Consider the following 20,472-nt stretch of genomic DNA (forward strand, 5'->3'; position numbering starts at 1 on the left):
ATGCCCAAATTATAAATTTGGCATTGCCTATATTTAAAAAATAAAAAAATTTAGCCTATGTGTGCTCGCCTGTTTAAGCTATTAGATATTCCATAATAAAAAAAAGTAATTTATTATTCAAAATTATTAAAATAATAATTAAATTTAAAATAAATAATATAATATCTTGAGGTAGCAAAGTGAGCATGTAACACCCCGTGTATACCCAGTATGTTAACATGTCATCATATTAAGTCACGCTTAATTAAAAATGCGGAATATATTTTTCTTTTCAATTATGACGTCATTAAACTTAGCCAAGTTGATTACTTAATCAATTTCATAAAACATCGCCTGTATATAAATTGCAAAAGACAGCTAACTGAAATACCTCATAAATATAAAGTGAGTATCTAAGTCACGGATCTACAACACGTAGTCCGGACAATATCCTGATACATTAATACAACTCAAAACTAAGATAAGACAAAGTCAATCAATGTGGCATGGACAATCCCCATGCTCACCAAATAAGGCAACAAGCCCAGCAAGTCTCAACAACATCAACATAATAATAAAGCTAAAGACATAATAGCAACAGTCATATCCAGCATCTCAGCACAATCAGCATACAGATAAATATCAATCAACTAAGCTCCGGCCTCCTGCCGCTAGAGGTCTCAACACCCGCATTACCTGAACCTGAAATAAGCGCCCCAAACGTAGGGTAAGATCTCTGGACAGAAATCTCAGTAAGACAAGGGGTCCTCAAGGATCTTCCACCCCAAGCTCACTTACATGTGCAATATAAGTTCCAAAAACAGTTCAACAGTATAAGTTCCAAAATAGTGCAATGCAGCAGATAATCATGTCATGTGTGTCAATACTAATCTACTGACCAGAGAAATGCAGGAATACGTCTATTACCCACACTAGTCCAAGAAGCCACTTGCACCACCCACGGTGTCACCGTCTTGTATAACGCCACATACTCACGCTAACCGTCGAAGTGGAACAACACATACATATTATAAGCAATTGCACATAAAGCTCAACATCATTTCAATTATCAAAGCATGTAAACACAGCATGCATATAAATCATTCCCCCATAAGGTATGGTGGAACCACACAATGGCTAAACCGAGGACACGAAAGCTTACCTTGCAAGCTAACAATCTAAGCCAAGAGTCCAACCAATCTCAAAGCCTAAACACAGCAGAATCACAATCTGTTTTGGACGAGCAATCATATCAATATTCAAACATACGTGCATATGACATAAAGACAACGTCTTTTCTTTAATTTTCATGTCTTTAGGCTTCTCACAAAGCCACACGCCCTTAATCACTTTGATTCTGACTTAGATTAATCATTACAGAAGTTCAACTTAACCAATCTAGGGTCCACAAACCCCAAACACAGTTCTGTATGAACAATACAGACACTGTCTCGAAATTCCCAGAATATCTGGATATATGTCGAAGACATATCCGGATATCCATATTCAGATATCTCAAAGCCCATATCCTGATATCAATATCCGGATATCATATCCGGATATCAATATCCAGATATCATATCTGGATATTTCGCGACAGAATGCAGTTTCTGCATTTTGCGAGATATCACTCCAAAGGTTGGATTTTTAACCCATTCCAACGTCCAAGCATGCATTTTTACAGACTAACAGATTCATGTTTATGTTGGTTACTTCATTTTAACATATTACATGCCAAGACTTAAGCTCTAACCATTAAAACTCATGATTAAAGGTTCAACAACTTACCCAAAGCTTAAGACAACAAGGAAATGGTGCTCTTGGAGCTCACCAACAGCTCCTCAAGTCTGACTTCACAAGGTGCACGAAAATGGCACACAAAGAAGGGTCCTTTCTTCACAAAGGTAGCTTCTTGAAGCTCCACAAGCCAAGAAGAAGACCCCCACAACCCAAAATCAAAACTCAACCCACTCTCCCTATCCCAACAGTGGTTGAACTCAGAAGAAAGATGTTTCCACTCACTCACACAGCCAACACACACAAGCTCAAGGTGTTTAAGTGGAAGTTCAAGGGAGAAATGGCCACTTGGCTCACAAGAATGGAGGAAGAAGGCAATGAAACAGTGCACAAACTGACCAGCCACCAAAGAGTCCCGTAATCAGAATGCATGGCCTAGGTTTTGGGCCAAAATGCATATATATAGAGGTTTAAGTCTTAAACACACAGTATTAGTACTAATAGCTACGCTTAGCATTTTAATCCCAAACTTTGGAATCTGAACCTACTCATTTTTCTAAGATTTATTATATTCTTATTTTATTTTTTGCAGCACCTTTCTGGTACGCACTTTTCCATAGCCAGTATCAGTTCTGGCACCAGTTCTCATTATTCTAACTTGAAACTTGTTTTACAAGTCCTATATATTATTCTAGTGACATATACACACTTATTATAATTTTTCAGGATACTTTATCGGTACGCATTTATATCGAGTAGCAGAACTGGTATCTGCACTTTTCGTCAGAAAAGCGACTTTCAGCAGTATTAATTACTTACTATATTTATTTAAGCCTCACAATAATTATTAGGGTCAATTATGAAATCATTTTCTAATTTCACATAATTAATTAATTAACTTCCTTAATTAACGGTGCGGCTTCTTACAGAGCACATTTTCACAAGCCTGCCAAAAATTGGCTCGGCCCGCCCCACCCCACCTTTGAAGATGGGCTAGAAAACTCAGTCTGTCCTGTCCCGTTTGGTATTTTACACAATAAATAAGTAAATAAAATTTTAGCCCGGGCAGGCTTGGTGGGGCTGGCGGGACGAGAGGGCCTGGCGGGTCGAGCTCGTTTTGCCACCTATAATAATATAGGCCAGTTTGTAAGGTTATTGGCTGAGCCTTGTAAATGAAAGCCTATGATATGCTTTCTAAAAATATTTTTTAAATGTTTGAGCATGTTCTATCTTACTAGATATAATAGGTCAAGTTTGACCTGATATAGATCGGGCCATATAGGTCTCCTGATCCATTTACACCTTTAGTAACAAGGAAGAATAAGTGGATTACATTACTTAGGAAGTGTGATGTAACATTTTCTAGGGTGTTTACGGGATGGGTTAAAATCAATTTAATCTAACCCCAACTTAATTTAATATTTTGATAGTACTATTAATTATTGCGTTGGAATTAGTTTAACTTGATATCTAGTAAAAATGTAGAAATTTAGATATTATGTACCGCTACATTATAAAATTTTAAAGACAATAATAAACTAACATCAAGGAATGCTATATTTTGAAATAAATTAACATGTAAGGTAAAAACTTAATTTTTACCAACAACAAAAAAAAACTTTAATTTGAGTTATCAATATGTGTAGCTCGGTTAATAACACGTGTTAAGTAGATGGGAGAGAAACTGTATAACTGGCTCAAAGAATCGAAGTTTGTGGGGATATTAAGAAGCCGATTTGCCTCAAATAAATAATTAGGATCGGTATAATAAAAAGAAAAAAATTAAGTCAATTTTCTTTATCATTTATTGTTGAGACAACTCAAAATATGACTTGAACCTGACTCAAAAATGCACTGAAATAATTTTCAAAACCTAAATGCATCATAATTAACTTCAATGTTGAGATGGGTTACATGACCAGTCTTGATTGATTCTCTTGAACATCCTTGTCTTCCTTGAGATCTTGGTATGGTTGTTGAAGAGTTGTTTTCCTTTGCTGTGAGTTATCAATTTTTGTAAATAACTTTTTTGTTTATAGGTGGCAGCCTGGCGGGACCCACCATATGCTGTGTGTACAACAAGAGAAAATAGAGACCCTAACTAAAAAACTTTCAACATTATCCTATTATACGATTAAGAATGGTGCACCAATGGCTCTTGAAATGTAGTTGTTAGTAGGGGTGTAAATGGGCCAGGCTGGCCCAGCCCAGCCTACGGCCCGGCCTACATTGAGCCCAGCCCAGGCCCAGCCTTTCAGAAAAGTAGAGTAGGCTTAGGCTTATAAAATAGCTTTTTTAATAAATAGGCCATAGGCCAATTTTGTCAAGCCCGGCCTACAGCCTTGTAGGCCGGCCTATTTAATTTATTAAAATAAAATAATAAAATAATATTTATTTTATGTGGCAAAGACACAAAGTGCCAAATAGCAATATCTCTTACTTTTTGTGCTATTTTATTTTATGAAAGGAAAACTTGTCTAATGTCTCCAAATTTTACATGTTGTTGCAACTTAATACCATGGAACAATGGGTACCTTGCTGGATTATGATGTTACTGATGAAGATCTTTCAATAATACTCTTCTTTCCCTTGTCTTGATGGTGGTTTAAAGATTTTTAGATGAATGACATTCTCTTGTAGACTTTATTTCAGCATCTAGTAATTGTATTTTTCTTATTTTTCCCATTTCTTTGACTCTATTCCTCTATGATATACATTCTAGAGCTGAGGTATTATGTTGACTCTTTCTTGTTTGTCATTTTTTTCTTATGAGAAGTAGTGCATGCATGAATGGAACTTTCTTTGCTCTATACAATTATTTTTTTTGCTTAGTATATATAGTGGGAGGCCTACAAGGCCTATAGGCTATGTCAGACTTTCTTATTTTTGAAAATGGGTCGGGCTTGGCCTACAAATAAAGCCTTTAATAGGCCAGTAGGCCAGATAGGCTAAATTTTTTTTGACGTAGGCTTGGGCCAGGATGGCTAAAGCCCAGCCCAGCCCAGCCCATTTACACCCCTAGTTGTTAGATAAAGAGCAAAGGAGATTAACCACTACCTGTTCAACAGGTAAGTTGTTCAAGTTGCGTTTTTCAAAATAGTCCATAGAAAAAGTTATTCGAAGTTGGGCTTTGCTAAATGGTCCATAATATTTCTCTTGTAAGGGGTCTCAGTTTTGGACTTCAGAACAAAACGCACTGTTATTTTCGAAAAATCCAATAATAATAGGACTCAAGTGTAAAGCAACTAACGGACCATTTCATAAATTATCATAACATATTGTACCAGACTTTTTGAAGGGACCACTAGTGCACCTTTCTTGTAAACCAAGTCCAAATATCACATCGGTCACAATTTACAAAAAAAAAATAAAAAAAAATAAATCATTACATCATCTTTGCTATTACCTCTCTGCAAGTGTAACATCAAAATCATACAGTGATCCTCTACCACTAGTGAATTTCTTCATCGTATCCAACGATGGGGCTTTCAGCGTGTCTTGTGCCTTTTCTTCTGAGACAAAACCTTTCCCACTTTGTTTTCTCCCCTTATCACTTCCCTTAGAAATCCAAAGCAGAATCTTCTTTTCAGGGCATCGAACAGAGTTATTGTTTTTCTTTGGAGGTTGCTGAACCCTTTTACGTTTCTGGGCCTTCCTATTCTTCTTGCTCTGAACTTGACCCATGCACGAGACTTTGGGGGAGGTGGGTTCTTTTGCACTAAAGCTTCCACCTTTGTGCTTTCTTCGAGCTTCCTTGGGAATTATTGAAACGATGCGTGTAGGTGATCGACAAGGACTCACTGTTGGGCTCCGAAAGCTCACTGAAGTTATAGGTTGTTTCGAAAGAAACTTGAAGAACTTGCTCTTAATTTGAGAAATTTTCTCCATCTTTGATGGCAGTTGAGAACCTCAATGGGCAGGTATATAAACTATAAAGTGCCATGGGATGTAACTGAAAGTGATGGTTCCTCATTGGAAATCACTTAATCAGAAAAATAAAAATAAAAAAAATTGTGGGCAATTAAAGAAACATTATGGTTGACATTGATGATAGAGGAGTGGCGTGCTATTGAGGTAGAGTTAGAGTGGAAGAATTTTCTTAAAACATGTTACATGCGTAAGTTGCCGGCACAAAGTAAAATACATGAAATTTGGGATTTGGTCATGGGATTTGCCGGCACAGGTACGTCATAGTAACACTGAAATAGGCCACTTGTTTGGAAGTAAATTTTTTGGCATAATTAAGGCATGCCATAAACCCTCCCAACATGACATTTTCATTTTCAAATTCCTTATTATAATGCCGTTGAAAGAGAGGATAAGTAATGTTTTATGAAATGATCACAAATCACAATCACGGTATAATTCTTTGTTGCTCATTTTATTCCTTTCTTTTGTCTTTTTTGAGAATCTTGTGCTGCTACGAAGTTTAAATCATGTTCACACTAAAGCACGAGCTATTTATATAGCATGGAACTTAAGCATGGTTTAAGTTCTATATTGTTCCATTGAAAGCCCACGAGCTCCGAGTCACGGTGATGAGTTGAGCTCTCCCCGTAAAGCAGGAGTTTAGGCCATGTTTCTTTAAAAAAAAAAAAAAAATTATTTTACAAAATTTTATAACAAATATGTTCTTTAAAATGAAAAAACAAACAATATTTATTTTCAATATTTATTCAACACATCTTTAATTCTTGTCACATTTCCTAACTTTCAACAATTCCTTGTTAAGACCCCAAGCAACATAAAGGTATGTGATAGAAGAAGCAGCTTGATGAGTCAATTAAAAAATATAGCATACCAAAAAATTAAGTAAACATCATCCTCCACGAGTACAAAAAGTTAAGATAAAACCAGTTTAAGATAAGAGTATGCATGGATTTATATAATATAATTAAGCTACAAGCTCGACGGTGTCATTCGACTTATCGAATTCTTATGAAATAACCTAATATAAAAAGTCAGCACCGTATGTCCGTATATTTTTTATAAAGTTAAACTAGGATAGAGGATGAGCAAAACCAAATTTACAATTTATTCTCACGAGAAAACAAACCATTCCTGATGTGCATTTTTTTTTTAATAGATGAATCCCACACTTATTATATCTATGACACGAGATTAGAATTCTCATAGATTTTCTTTTTCCTATTTTTAATTAGGTCCAGATATCGTTCGTTCAACGTCTGCGACATAAATTTGTTACAAAGAAATATTTTACAGCTATCATCCTCAAGCCTTTTATATGCACACGTATTAGAATGACAACAACTCCAGGCTCCAAATGTTCAACTACTAAAGCAGAGTTTGACAACAACTCTGCCTAAGTTATTGTCAGCAGGGAGTCAAATGACATAAACAATTCATAAAATGCAAACTAATAGACCTCCAACATCTTAAGTTGTCCTCCGTCAAGTCCTAAGAGTTGTGAAGACCATAAGAGTCCTCCGTCTCAAGTCATCCCTTCCCGGCAGAACTTAATAGAGTCCTCCGTATAACCTCAAGTTGTCCTGAACATTCACACCGGTCTTTAAATATTTCCAATAAAGCTAAAATTTAAACTTAAGATAAATTATAAGCTCCACATGCTACAAGCACAATACAGTTGTATAACTTTCTCTAGGGACAAAAGGGAGTAGAAACAATGCCAAATGCATCACTTGTTTACAACTATCTCCAGTTGTCAAAAGTCAATAATCCAAATCATCCTCTCCCCCCCTTTCCCTCCATCCAATCTGTATATTAGCGACTCATTTTCATAAAATTTATCCCCATTTTCCCGTTTCGAAACCAATTACAGAATTTTTTTTTAATATTTATTTCATCAAAATTAAAGAAACGCTTCACCCTTCCAACTAAAGGACATTGTTTGCAAATCTTCCTAAACACATTTAGGCCAAATAGAACCTTTTCGCAAATTTAAACCAATAGGAGATAAAGATGGAGAATTAAGAAGGCTTTTCTAATCTTAACTTATGTCTAGTAAAGAATTTCCGAACCGTTTATATTGTTAAAAGTTCCATCCAATAAGATAAAATTTTTAACAGTCATATATTTGCATCAGTGAAGCTGCTTGTTTACCTCATTGAGTGCCTTCATCATCCTTGTCACTTGTCTGGGGAGTATACTGGCTTGTTGACGATGGTGAGTAACCAGGTTGACTTGGTGAGTAACCCGTGCTAGGACTACAAAAGATGAAACAGGAAAAAAAAATAGCCCTTGATCAGATATGTTCCTTCTATACAATGTAACAGTTGAAGAATGACTCGTATATATGCATACCTAAATTGTGGAGAACTTGGGGTATAGTTTGGGCTTGCGCCAGAACTATATGGGCTAGAAAAATGCATAAGTATGAACAAGTCACTAGAAAAATATAACCTCTTAAATTTTAACAACGCATTAAAAAATGAAAAAAAAATGAAAAAAAAAAAAAAAAAACTCACTCCAATTCTACTACTGTTCTTTACACGAACACGAGATAAACTAATCAAAGGCTTGGCGGTAGAATTGGAGTTTTTTTTTTTTTTCAAAAATCCCTCATTAATCGAAGTGAATGATTTAAGTTTTAAGTAAAAAACAAAAACACCAGACGATAGACTATTATCAGCCACCTAACAATCTAATCATTGAACAATATGGAATATCCAAAGGAAAATAACTCCTATTGCAGAAGGTTGAGGGCTCAAACCCAAGTAGTTTACTGAAAAGTAAATGGAAAATTCAAGTTTTTGGCATATCATGACAGCATTTACAGGTTCCATATATCGCACTCAGTACTGAAAATATACTATAAAAAACCCAGAGAATGACTCACCTATAGTTTGGAGATGTTGGACTATATGGACTTGACGGAGACAATCTTGGACTGCTGGGAGAATATGCCATCGAAGGACTATACTTAGCTGACTGCGGATTATAACTAGGGGAAGTGGGACTGTATGAGGGAGATGTTGGGCTGTAAGAGGGGGATGTGGGGCTATATCCAGGAGACGTAGGGCTATATGCAGGTGATGTAGGGCTGTAAGATGGAGATGTCGGGCTGTAAGATGGGGATGTCGGGCTGTAGGAAGGCGAAGTGGGACTATAGGAAGGCGAAGTTGGACTGTATGAAGGTGATGTTGGGCTATAAGATGGAGAAGTAGGACTATATGCAGGTGAAGTAGGGCTATACGCAGGTGATGTGGGGCTATATGCGGGGGACGTGGGGCTATATGCGGGTGAGGTGGGGCTATAGCTGGGTGAGGTGGGGCTATAGCTGGGAGATGTTGGGCTGTAGCTGGGAGATGTTGGGGAGTAAGACGGACTGGTAGGCGAATAAGCTGGACTTGTAGGACTATACCCTGGAGAGCTAGGGCTATACGTCGGAGAAGTAGGACTGTAGCCTGGTGATGTGGGGCTGTAACCGGGGGATGTGGGGCTGTACCCAGGTGAAGTAGGGCTATAACCAGGTGATGATGGACTATAGCCTGGTGAGGATGGACTATAACCAGGAGATGAAGCAGGAGAAAAAGCCATCCCACCAACATAAGGAGAAAATTGTGCATCAGTAGTAGGAGATAGTCGTAGATTTGGACTCAACAAGTAACTTGGAGACATCAAACTTTCATGGTACGGAGTTCCAGATATAGGTGAACGAGCAGGTGTCATGCCAAAATCAAGTCCATCCATGTAACTTGGTAGCTGGAGCTCGATAGCATTTTTCAGCATCTCATCATTAAGATAAAGGGCACATTCACCTGTGCCAATGGGGGCAAGCTGACCTAACATAATATTTTCCGTGACACCCCTCAAGTGATCAGTCTCAGCATATACTGCAGCATCTAGAAGAATGTCAACAGTCTCTTCAAATGAACATCTCATCATTGGTCCAGTGTCATTCCGGTTGATACCATGACGTGTAATTGCCATCAAATGCCCCCGATAAGTCATGGTATCGCAAAGAATAGCCAGATGCCTATAATTGACATAAGAACCATCAAAAGAAATGACAACACGCAATTCATCCAGTAGAGACCGCCGAACTGCCTCAATACCAAGAACTTCAATAACTTCAATCAAATGGTTGCTTGTGGTCCTTGTTGCATCAACATCTTCATGGCACATTACAGCTAAAAGGTTGACACCTTCGGTATCAAGCATCCATTCCTCATGAGGCTTAAAACCTTCGGTCTCATCAAACTTCTGAACTTTAGTATTTTTTATGAACACTTTGTTGATGTCTGCAATACCTCGTAAGGTCATTTCAGTCAGCATATTACTTTCAATTTTCTTCAAGAAAACATCATCTTCAGCAGATTCATCTTGAATCTCTCCCTTGGGCGCTTCATCATTCATAATGCGGATCCGAAGAATAAGTTTTTCAGCATTGTCGTCATTAAAAATACAAGTCAAATCATCATCAAACTCAAGGTTAATCTTCTCAGCAATGTCAGCCATACTCAACTTCTTGTCCACCATCATTTCACGATTCAGTTCTATGCGAAGCAACCAAGGTGAGATTTTTTCAAGAGCAACCTCTTCATCAGGCATTTCATAATACGACTTCACAAAATCCACATCCTCATCAATTATTGTACTCATTGGGTCCGGATCATACCACACCTCCGTAGCTTGAGTCACACTCCTAAGAGTGGTATATTCTAAAGCACACTGCACACTCTTAGCTCTCTCTTTAGTCTTGCTGATGTCAGGTTTCAAGAACACAGATAGAGAAGGTGTTTTAATCCTCTTTGCGACATTAATGATTTCCCTTAACCTAGGAACACCAAGAGTAACATTCTTAGCACTGACACCAGCATAGTGGAAGGTGTTGAGAGTCATCTGAGTGGCAGGCTCACCAATTGACTGTGCTGCCACACAACCAATCATTTCCCCGGAGGCTACAAGTGACTGCAGGAACCTTGATTCTATTTCTCCCACTACCCACTCAAATGCCTCACGAGAAAGCCTGTATTCCTCCAGGACCCTTTTACTAGCAAAAGTGCTGCGAAGCAGAATACTGAACAGGAGAGTGGCATTCTTCTGAGCTTCTTGACTCAAGAGATCTTCACCAGGAACAACCTTAAGTCTCTCCTGGAGCTTATCAATAGCTTCCACGATTTCCATCGGATGCATATCAGAAGGCCTCCGGAAGTCAACCTTAAAAGTCTTCTGAGCATTCCAGATGAGCCTTTTAAGGTTAACAGGTAGTGGCAAAGAACTGTCACCAGTAGTGGCTATCTCAGTCGCAAGTTGAAATCTATCAGCTTCAAGTTTTTGAACTTCTGCCTCAAACACATTACGAAACTCTCTGATGGTTTTCAAGTCTTCTACAGGCTCTTCAAGCATGTAACTAGGCTTCCAGTTTTCATCATCAAACTCATATCTAAAAACCCTATCAAATTCTGTTTTTTTCATTTTTAGGGAATCCAGCTTCTGTGTTTCTATCCAAACAGCATCCATACCATCTTCTCCATAGAGAAATTGTATAACATCTCCCAAAGAATTCCTAACTGTCCCATCATATTTAACCATGATATCCTCCATAGCCTTCACAAGTCGCCTCTGGATATACCCAGTTTCGGAGGTCTTCACTGCAGTATCAATAAGACCTTCCCTACCACCCATGGCATGGAAAAAGAACTCTTGAGGGGTCAGTCCACGGAGATACGAGTTCTCCACAAAGCCACGACTTTCAGGCCCGTAATCGTCTTTTGTAAAGTGGGGCAGTGTCCGGTCTATGAACCCATATGGAATTCGCTTACCCTCAACATTTTGCTGGCCCACACAAGCAGTCATCTGAGATATGTTGATAAAACTTCCTTTGGAACCAGCCGTCACCATTGCTTTCAGGTTATTGCTCTCAGATAAACTCTTTTGTGCACTATTTCCAGCATCATCACGAGCTCTATTCAGAGTCTAAAATTATCAAATAAAATAAAACATCAGATTCACCCAAAAGCAAAATCCAATAGATATAAAAATGTGACAAGCAATCTAATGTAAGCACCTGGTTCACTCTATTTTCAAATGACTCCATCATTGTCCGACCAGGTTCAGCCTCCAACTTCTTTTCTTGAGCATCCCTAATAAGTTGTTTCACTTTCTCCTTAGCTTGTGAAATAGTCTGATTAATAGTCTCCATAGTAGAAGCATCAGCAATTGTATCACCGATTCCAATGCTAAAAGCATTCTGCAAAAGCCAGTAGTTTACAAGCCACTGAGTATGACCAAGAAATTTACGAGCTGCATCAGGGCCAACTTCTTCCCTGTATTCAAACAAACACTTAGTGGGATGAACAAAGATGGAGCAGACTGTAACAATTTGCAGACGCACACAGAATTCGTGACTATTTGTCACAAAGCACTCCATGACATTATAAAATTATTTATCGAAGTCATTTGCGAGTTAGTATTCGGATCAACAAAAAACGATTCCCCCACCCCTCTCTTTTAGAAGAAATTGTGAAGGTAATTTGACCATTGTAATCTAATTAAGCTAGTAATTTCAAGTATAAATATTGTAATTGTATAATTATTATATACAGGAGGTGCATACCAAATGACATGAATCAGACTTCCAGTAGACGTTCCAAGTGCCTTTTTGCAGAGAGTTCCAGTAAGTAGTTCCCCTTTTTCAATTCTGACCATAGTATCCCCAGGGGTTATGGGTCCCCTTTCATTCTCATTGTGCCAGCTTGAATATCTAATTAGATTTATTTGTTTAGGAATGATGAGATTGAAAACTTGTTTCCCAGTCCACAAAGGTTCTGGCTTCAATATTGTAGGAGTAGGAACTTTTCCATCAAAATCTTCCCACCACATTAATATGTTCATAAAAACATCCTGGAAAAAAAGAGATTTTATCAGACTTCTAAACAGCTTGTACAAGAATCGTGAAGCTGAACTAAATTGCAACAACAGGAAAATCCACATAATATAACCTTCGAGATGAAGGTATCTCTTTTGGTGATTTTTCGGCATCCTAAAAGTGTATCTTGGACAATTCCCATCACTGGCCTGTTTGACTGAGGTGACACAATGCATTTAGGCACCATCATCAGCTCCAACACCTCAGCTCTGGTTTCGAATGACTGAGGAACATGCATATTCATTTCATCACCATCAAAATCAGCATTATATGGGGAAGTAACCGACAAGTTAAGCCGGAAAGTAGAATAAGGCATGATTTTGATTCTATGCCCCATGATAGACATTTTATGAAGACTAGGCTGACGATTGAAGAGAACAAAGTCTCCATCATTCAAATGGCGCTCCACCTAAAACCACAACATCAAGAACGATTAGAAGGCATTAAGAGAATAGCTAAAAGAAAAAATATCAATTGTTTAAAAACAATGCCTTGTATCCAAGCTCCAAATGGTGATCGCTACTTTTCTTCAAATATCTGAGATCAAGCCTTTGCCCATCATCACGAATTATATACTTGGCACCAGTTTTTCCAGGAGGAGGATGGGGCCCGTACTCAACAAGTTCCTTTAACCTGGTTTTTTCATTTAAAATATTTTTTTGTTAAAAATTGTGAAGAATGCATTGATAAGCAAGCAACATGAAAAGCGTATCCAAATGACAACCTTTCAATATTATATGGAGTAACTGTCTCGGGGTATGTAAGGTTCAAAGCAATACTCCACGGTACTCCCAATTCATCGATGTTGATGGTTGGATCTGGTGTAATTACTGTTCGAGCAGAAAAATCAACTCTTTTTCCCATTAGATTACCTCTAATGCGGCCTTCTTTTGCCTTAAGCCTGCTACAGATTGACTTTATAGGACGCCCTGATCTTTGAGTAGCCTGTGAAAAACAAACAAACAAACAAATAAATACTCTATCCATTATCAAAAATTCAAAATCAATGAAGGATATACTGGAAGCATAGCAGATATCAGTATTAAATGCTAGTGTCTAAACACAAATATACCCTCGGCAGTCCAGGCAACTCATTATCAAAATACGTGGCTATGTGAAACTGCAACAACTGAGCAAACTCTGAAATAATATGTGCAGGAGATCCGTTCCTCTCCTGTCTCTTCAGATTCTCATTGTGCCTAATGATCATGGCCAGCTGATGAGTTAAATCATCCTACATATAACAGAGATAAAAGTTCAGCATTGAAATGACAAATTGATTAAAATTGTCCCTGCAAATGTCATCAGTCATCACGAGCAAAAGTTAATTAAATAAATAAACTAACAAAACTTGTAAAAACAAAGAACACATATAACAGTGGAAGAAAACACTTGCCTCACTCCTGGAGGATGTGTCCATCATTACAGAAGGTCTCACGGGTGGAGGAGGAATTGGAAGAACTTGTAAAATCATCCAGTCAGGACGAGCAAACTTAGGGTTCAAGCCCAACAACTGACAGTCCTCATCACTTATCCTTTTCAGAACACCAAGAACCTTCAACATAATTAACAAGTCACCAACTATATTGGTTTATGCAACAATGAACATAGAACTGTTTCATAATATAAATTCAGAATTTAGATCAATCACCCTCTCTGCAGAAAGAGTCTGTTTCCTTTCTACAGGTTCAGGAAGCTGTTCTTGGTCATCACTTTTCTTCCTTTGAGCTTTATACTCCGCAATCATTTTCATCCCCTCAATAGTAATTTTTGGCTGCTGAGCACCACAGCCACCACGACTCTTCTTTACCGGCTCTTCAGCATCTTGACCAGGAATGTCAATATCATCACCACCTTCGCACTTGGTCTTGTTTTTGCAAGCATCCAATATTTTTTTCAGCCTGTTCTTGGGATTCCTGATCCTCAAAGCTTGCTTAAACTTATGATCTTGCTGCATAAAACACAATCAATATAAAATTATACATCACATTTCACTTTACTACACTTACAATACAGAAAATCAAATAAGAAAGCAGATAATAAAGCCAAGGCACCTACCTCATCTGCAAGAATTTTAGAGCAATTAAAACACACGCAACGCATTATAGTTAGCACGGTTTTCAAAAACCCTATGTGGAACATAGGCTTCGCCAGCTCCAAGTGACCAAAGTGGCCAGGGCACTCAGCCATACTTGCCGTGCAAGTCTCACACTTCATTTTTCTATCAATGGTTCCCAAGCGAGGGTCGCTCAACCCTCCAACCTTTGGCTTTCCCCTTTCCGTCGTCTCACCATGCTCGATTTGCACCACAGACATTTGCCTCTGGAAGAAAAAAAAAACCAAAAAAACAAAAAAGTATAAATAAACAATCCAATCAATTCGATTCCAGTATTTCTAAACAAAGCGAAAAGGATGAGATATCATAGGGAAAATTACGATCTCGTCGGGACTCAGTATTCCGAACTGAACCATGCGAACTTTGGCGACCTCCGCCGGAGAGAAAGGGAATCGTATATCCATGGTTGTTGCGAGGTTCTAGGGTTTCAGAAGGAATGAGAAATTAGGAGGGAAAATTCTAATTAACTTTAACACAGGGTAATAGTAGAGCTGCTAGTTCGAATTTTGAGCTTTACTTTCAGTCTTGTGTGAGTGTTAGGAGAGATCGGCTACAACTACAATAACCTCCTCTTCGGTTAGAGGATTTCTCCTCGCGCAGCAAGAAATGAAAAACGAGCCCTAAGCCTCTATTTATAGACGGTATCGTGCGCAGTTACGCTATCGTGCGCAGTTTATCAAACACGCCGCTCATAAAAGAAATACACGTTTTTTCACCCAAAAAAAAAGATATACACGTTTGTGCGAGGCTTTCTGAAGAAGGACACGTACCATAATTCCTATTTAAAGTGTTTTTTCTTTTTTAATTTTGCACCCGTGTAATAAGCATTTTTCTTTTGAGATGTCTAATTTAAGATTAGTAGATTTATTTTGGTTCTAAGATTCTCTCTAAGATTTATATAAATAAAATAACCTGAGTTATTATGTATACATAATAACAACAACATAATAATAAAAAGATTATATTCATATTTGTAAATTTTTTCTCTTATTTATAAAATTTACTCATAAATCATAAAATTATAAATTTTTAGGGGACGTTTGGTAGAGAAGAATTTTTTTTTTTGTCCTGGAATCTCAATTTTCAAAAATATAATTTTTATATTAAATTTACAATAATATCCAAAAATTTAAAATTTAACAAAAATTAATTTTTCAGAAATCCTGAAAAAATTCTCGTATCAAACTCCCACTTAGTGATTTATTTGAGGCACACATCCAACTGTTTAGATATGATAATCATTAATGAATGATTCTCCTCCTTTTTGTGTTGATTCTTATTAAACCTTTGGAATATGGTTCTCTCACAAGTTCATAATAGAAAGTGATAGTATTTTCGTCAAAAACATTTTTATTTGTTCTAATTGAATTTGTATAAATGTTAAAAATTACTTTTGTAAGTCTTGTATACATTAATTAACCAAATTAGTTTTAGTGCATTCACACACTTCTTAACACTCGTTATCCACAAAAAGAAAAAATAAAATAAAAACTCCCTTCGTAGCCCGCGAACACGCATTAATGAAAAACTTTACCAGCATGCCAAGAGAATTTTATGAGCCCAACATTTTTGTTTAAACACTTCATTTAATATTTAGCTTGTCTATAGGTGATGGTTCATATATTTAAAATTTCATTAAAGCTACAAAAGAAATACATAAAATACAATCCATTTAAAATATATATCACGTTTCACTTTCCTACACTTACAATAAAAATGATTAAATAAGAATTCAAATAACAAAAGCCAGAGTACCTCATAGGCTAGAATTTTACAGCTATTGAAGCAAACACAAAACAACGTATTCAATATATGTTGGAGAAAACTATGTTATGTATAACCCCTCAAATTATTTTAAAATAATAATAATAATAATAAACATTTGTAAGATGTTAAATTGAATTTTTTGAGGTGTTTGAGTTGAATATAATGTTATGGGAGAGGTTCAACGATTAAGATTTGGTAGTAACAAGAAGTAAGAAAAAAAGTAATAACTATAATCTTTCTTTAATGTTATTAGAAAAATCTATAATGTAAGATGTACATGTACAACTAAAATAAATATAATCAAATCTTATTAGCTTCTCGACGTAAGAAAAAGTACAAAATATTTCAGTACTCGGTAGTACCGAAAATTTAATATATCATTATTAAAATTAATGTTGTTAAAATCGAGATCTTAAGTAAAATTGGAAGGGAATTAAAAAATAGTAAAACATAAAATCGTAATGTAAAAAAATCATAAAAATGTAAAAGCATTTGAAATATTATTAAAATCGTTTTGATAAAAAAAATCGTAAAATCGTAGTGATAAGTCAATATTTTAATTAAAATACATAAAAGTTATTACCAAAAAAAATAAATACATAAAAGTAAAGTAACACTTAATTTTATTTGTTTCACCCATTTTTTATGATTAATGATACTTAAGTCCTACTTTTTTCTATTTTTTTAGTAATAGAATGCAAAAAAAATGATTGAATTTCATTAAAAAATATTTTAAATTATTAGAATAATTTATTTATTTTGTTTTTTTAATATATATATATATATATGTATATATATATATATTATAATTTAGAGTCAGGTGATGATTAGTTAATTATTTTTTATAATTTATTTTTATTTTATTTTTTATTTTTATTTTTGTTTTAAAAATAAAAATATGTATAATTCACTTTTAAATTATTACAAGCTACACTTCAAAAATATAATATAATTGTAAATTAACCCTAAACTACACTCCAAAAAGCATAATATATTTATAAATTATTATAAACAACATTTCAAGAAACATAATAGAATTATAAGTTATTATAAATAATATTCAAAGAAATATAATACACATAAGTTATTACAAATTACACTACAAGAAACATAATATAATTGTAAAATATTATAAATAACATTCAGTAAACATAAAAGAAATTATAAATTACGACAAACTACACCCGAAGAAACATCATATAAATGTAAGTTATTAACAAAAAAATATAAGACATTATACATGTGAATGCTTTCTTTAATGATAATTAGGTAAATAATATTCTATTATTATAACATTAAATTCATCATTGACATGATGATATTTTTTCTATAAATAGAGATTAAAATAGTCTTTATCTTTAGTCATTACGTCAAAAATTGAGTGAAAATTAAAAGTGAAGAGTTAAAATATTAGGACAAATTATACTTGAGGATAGCAAAAATAGATTTTGGAGTAAATTCTATTTAAAAACAATGAAAGTAAATTTGGGATGAAACTCTACTCGAAGAGAAAGAGATACTGAAAAAAAAAAAAAAAAAAAAAAACCCTACTTGATGAGAAGGGGAGGAAGAAAAAAAACTGAGAGTGAGGAATTTGTTTACAAAGAAATATAAAAGTGAATAATAAAGTGATAATAACTTCTTTATCTTTTTTTAAATGTATATCCATGACTGCGTTATTGTATTATCTTATATTATTTTTCTTTATTTCTCTAATCGATCTCAATGGAATACGTGTTCTTTATTTTAGTAATTTATATTACACCAATTTACATTTTAGCAATATATACTTCATTGATTTACATTTTTGCAAATTATATTTTTGCACTTTATAATTACATATATAGATATATATTTATTGATCTATATTTCAGCAATTTTTATTTTAATAATTTACTTTTTCGCAATTTATATTGTTGCATATTATATATATAGGTGACGAATTATTTGAGAAACCATAAGCCCTGTGATTATAAAGGAAGCGAGAGAAAAATAGAATCATAATCATTCAAATGTGAATCAATTAATATAAGAAAATAAATAAATAAAATAACATAATTTTTTAGTGAATGGAGATAAATATATCTCAAACTGCTTGAAAAATATTTTTCTCGCTCTGTATATAAGAGGTTATACTTATAACTTATTTTCATTTACAATTATTTTATTTATTGCCGGATCAAGATTAAATTAATAGTTATTAAATAATATCAAGTGAGAGCTGTTAATTTAATTTTGATCAAATGATAAAAAAGTAATTGTAAAAGATAGTAAGGAAAATAAGTTATAAGTACGGAGAAATATTATACTTACTATTATTTTAGCTTTATTATTTTTATTACTTGATAGATTACTTGTAGATCAATTGAAAATCAACGGCAATTGATTTTTATTTTTAGTTTTTAACCATTAATTTTAAATTAATCCAATAATAATTAATCAAAATAATAAGAGTAATAAAACTAAAATCATCTCCGTAAATGTATATATATTTTAGGAGATTTAAAATGACATAAAGTTATGTCATTTTAATAGAGATAGATATAAAATAAAACTTTTTTATTTAAAATTTAAATTAAAAAAAAACTACTCACTATCACCTTCGTAATTTCTATTTTTTATATTTATTTCTCTTTTGAAATGGTATAATTTATGTTACTTAAAATGAAAAATATGATGATACCCATATCTTAGAGGAGAATTTTCCTACGCATTTACCATGCGCAAACAAAAAGACACCACAATCCAGAAGAAGCAAAAAAGCCGTCCAGTCCACAGCGACGCGTTTTGGACTTTGGACAAGTCTCTCTGCCCCCTCCATGCACAAAACAAGTTCCTCACAGAAAGCTCCACAACAACAATGGCTTCCATCTATTGCTGTATGGAATGCGGCACCAATCTGAATCTCAACTCTGCGTATGCATATCCAGCCGATTTCTACTTCGAGGCCGGGAACAAGGGTACAGTTTCGTTCTCTGCTGTGGACACCACCAAGTTCAGGTTCGAGAAAGAGGACAAGATCCGTCCTTTCTTTGAGACCCTCAACTACTGGGGAATTCAGAGGAAGAGGACTAAGATCATATGCAATAGCTGTGGCCGTCTCGTTGGTTATGTCTATGATGATGGTCCTCCTCTTACCAATAGTCCTGGTCAATTTCACATGGGACCTAGCCAAGTTATCCCCAGAGCACCCAGATATAGGTTCAAGACCAAAACCCTTCGAATCACATCAAGTTGAACACTTTTCCATCTCTCCTTAATTGGGTTTTGCCTGCTCTGTGTTTTCCATATGCCCCTTGTGCGAATTTTAATTTTTTCTTTTTCTTTCATTGGCATGTTGATAGACATACAGATTGTAGCTTGTGTAATATTTCACACTTTTCTTTGAAATAAAGTTGTTACTTTTCTTGTACCAATAAAAAGGAAAAAAAAGTTGTTACTTTTGAAGTGATACATCATTTATCTTGAATTATGAGTTATACCTGTGACAATCGTGCTGTGCATATCGTGGGATTGCGCTTGATGTGGAATTATACTGTCCTTTTCTTACTGGTATAGAATTATCTGGGCTTTCACGTTCTTAATAGGAGTTTCATTTGTGTCTGGAATATCTCTTTGCAAATTAGTAGAAGTGTTATTCCAATCTGAGATCAGCTGGTAATTGATTGGAACAAATTTAGTATTTGTTGTTCCCTTGATTATTTTCATTTGGACTGTAGATTGGAAGAAAGAAGTAAGAACTGCCATGCTTGTCGACTAGTGTGGGCTTCAAGGCATTTATTTAATTATTTCTGTTTTGAGTATAATTCTATTGGATTTGGAACTTTGGTAATTGTCACTGGCTTTTGGTAAATAGAGAACCAGTTTATGCTTGGTTGCAGATCAAATGGCAAATTGGACGAGGTAGGTATTTGATTCTGGATACGGTCTTTAGAAAGAATAAATATAAGGTCAATGTTGCATATTACTAAGTTGAATTGTCCCGTTTGGTAATTAGCAGAAAATACACAAACATTTGTTA

At 35.1% G+C, this 20,472-nt stretch overlaps 3 protein-coding genes across 3 annotated transcripts; 1 reads left to right on the forward strand and 2 right to left on the reverse strand.

Moving 5' to 3' along the window:
* Positions 1 to 4,973: 4,973 nt before the first annotated feature.
* Positions 4,974 to 5,608, reverse strand: LOC133291796 (uncharacterized protein At1g76070-like). Its single transcript, XM_061490127.1, has one exon. The coding sequence runs from the start codon at positions 5,602 to 5,604 to the stop codon at positions 5,119 to 5,121; it is 486 nt and encodes a 161-aa protein (XP_061346111.1). The 5' UTR covers positions 5,605 to 5,608; the 3' UTR covers positions 4,974 to 5,118.
* A 1,479-nt stretch (positions 5,609 to 7,087) lies between these two features.
* Positions 7,088 to 15,270, reverse strand: LOC133291795 (DNA-directed RNA polymerase II subunit RPB1). The gene is made up of 13 exons (XM_061490126.1): positions 15,005 to 15,270; positions 14,627 to 14,890; positions 14,220 to 14,519; positions 13,965 to 14,123; positions 13,641 to 13,802; positions 13,293 to 13,513; positions 13,060 to 13,201; positions 12,642 to 12,977; positions 12,257 to 12,543; positions 11,708 to 11,966; positions 8,534 to 11,616; positions 7,798 to 7,901; positions 7,088 to 7,226 (listed from the first exon to the last, which is right to left on the reverse strand). Exons 1-12 carry the CDS (start codon positions 15,086 to 15,088, stop codon positions 7,799 to 7,801), a joined length of 5,400 nt encoding a protein of 1,799 aa, XP_061346110.1. The 5' UTR covers positions 15,089 to 15,270; the 3' UTR covers positions 7,088 to 7,226; position 7,798.
* Positions 15,271 to 19,187: 3,917 nt separating this feature from the next.
* Positions 19,188 to 19,859, forward strand: LOC133291798 (uncharacterized). Its single transcript, XM_061490129.1, has one exon. It carries the CDS (start codon positions 19,312 to 19,314, stop codon positions 19,687 to 19,689), a length of 378 nt encoding a protein of 125 aa, XP_061346113.1. The 5' UTR covers positions 19,188 to 19,311; the 3' UTR covers positions 19,690 to 19,859.
* Positions 19,860 to 20,472: the final 613 nt, after the last annotated feature.

This window comes from Gastrolobium bilobum, unplaced genomic scaffold (assembly GCF_033153095.1).
Source record: "Gastrolobium bilobum isolate Gb01-03AN ecotype WA unplaced genomic scaffold, APGP_CSIRO_Gbil_v1 utg1885, whole genome shotgun sequence".
NCBI lineage: Eukaryota > Viridiplantae > Streptophyta > Magnoliopsida > Fabales > Fabaceae > Gastrolobium > Gastrolobium bilobum.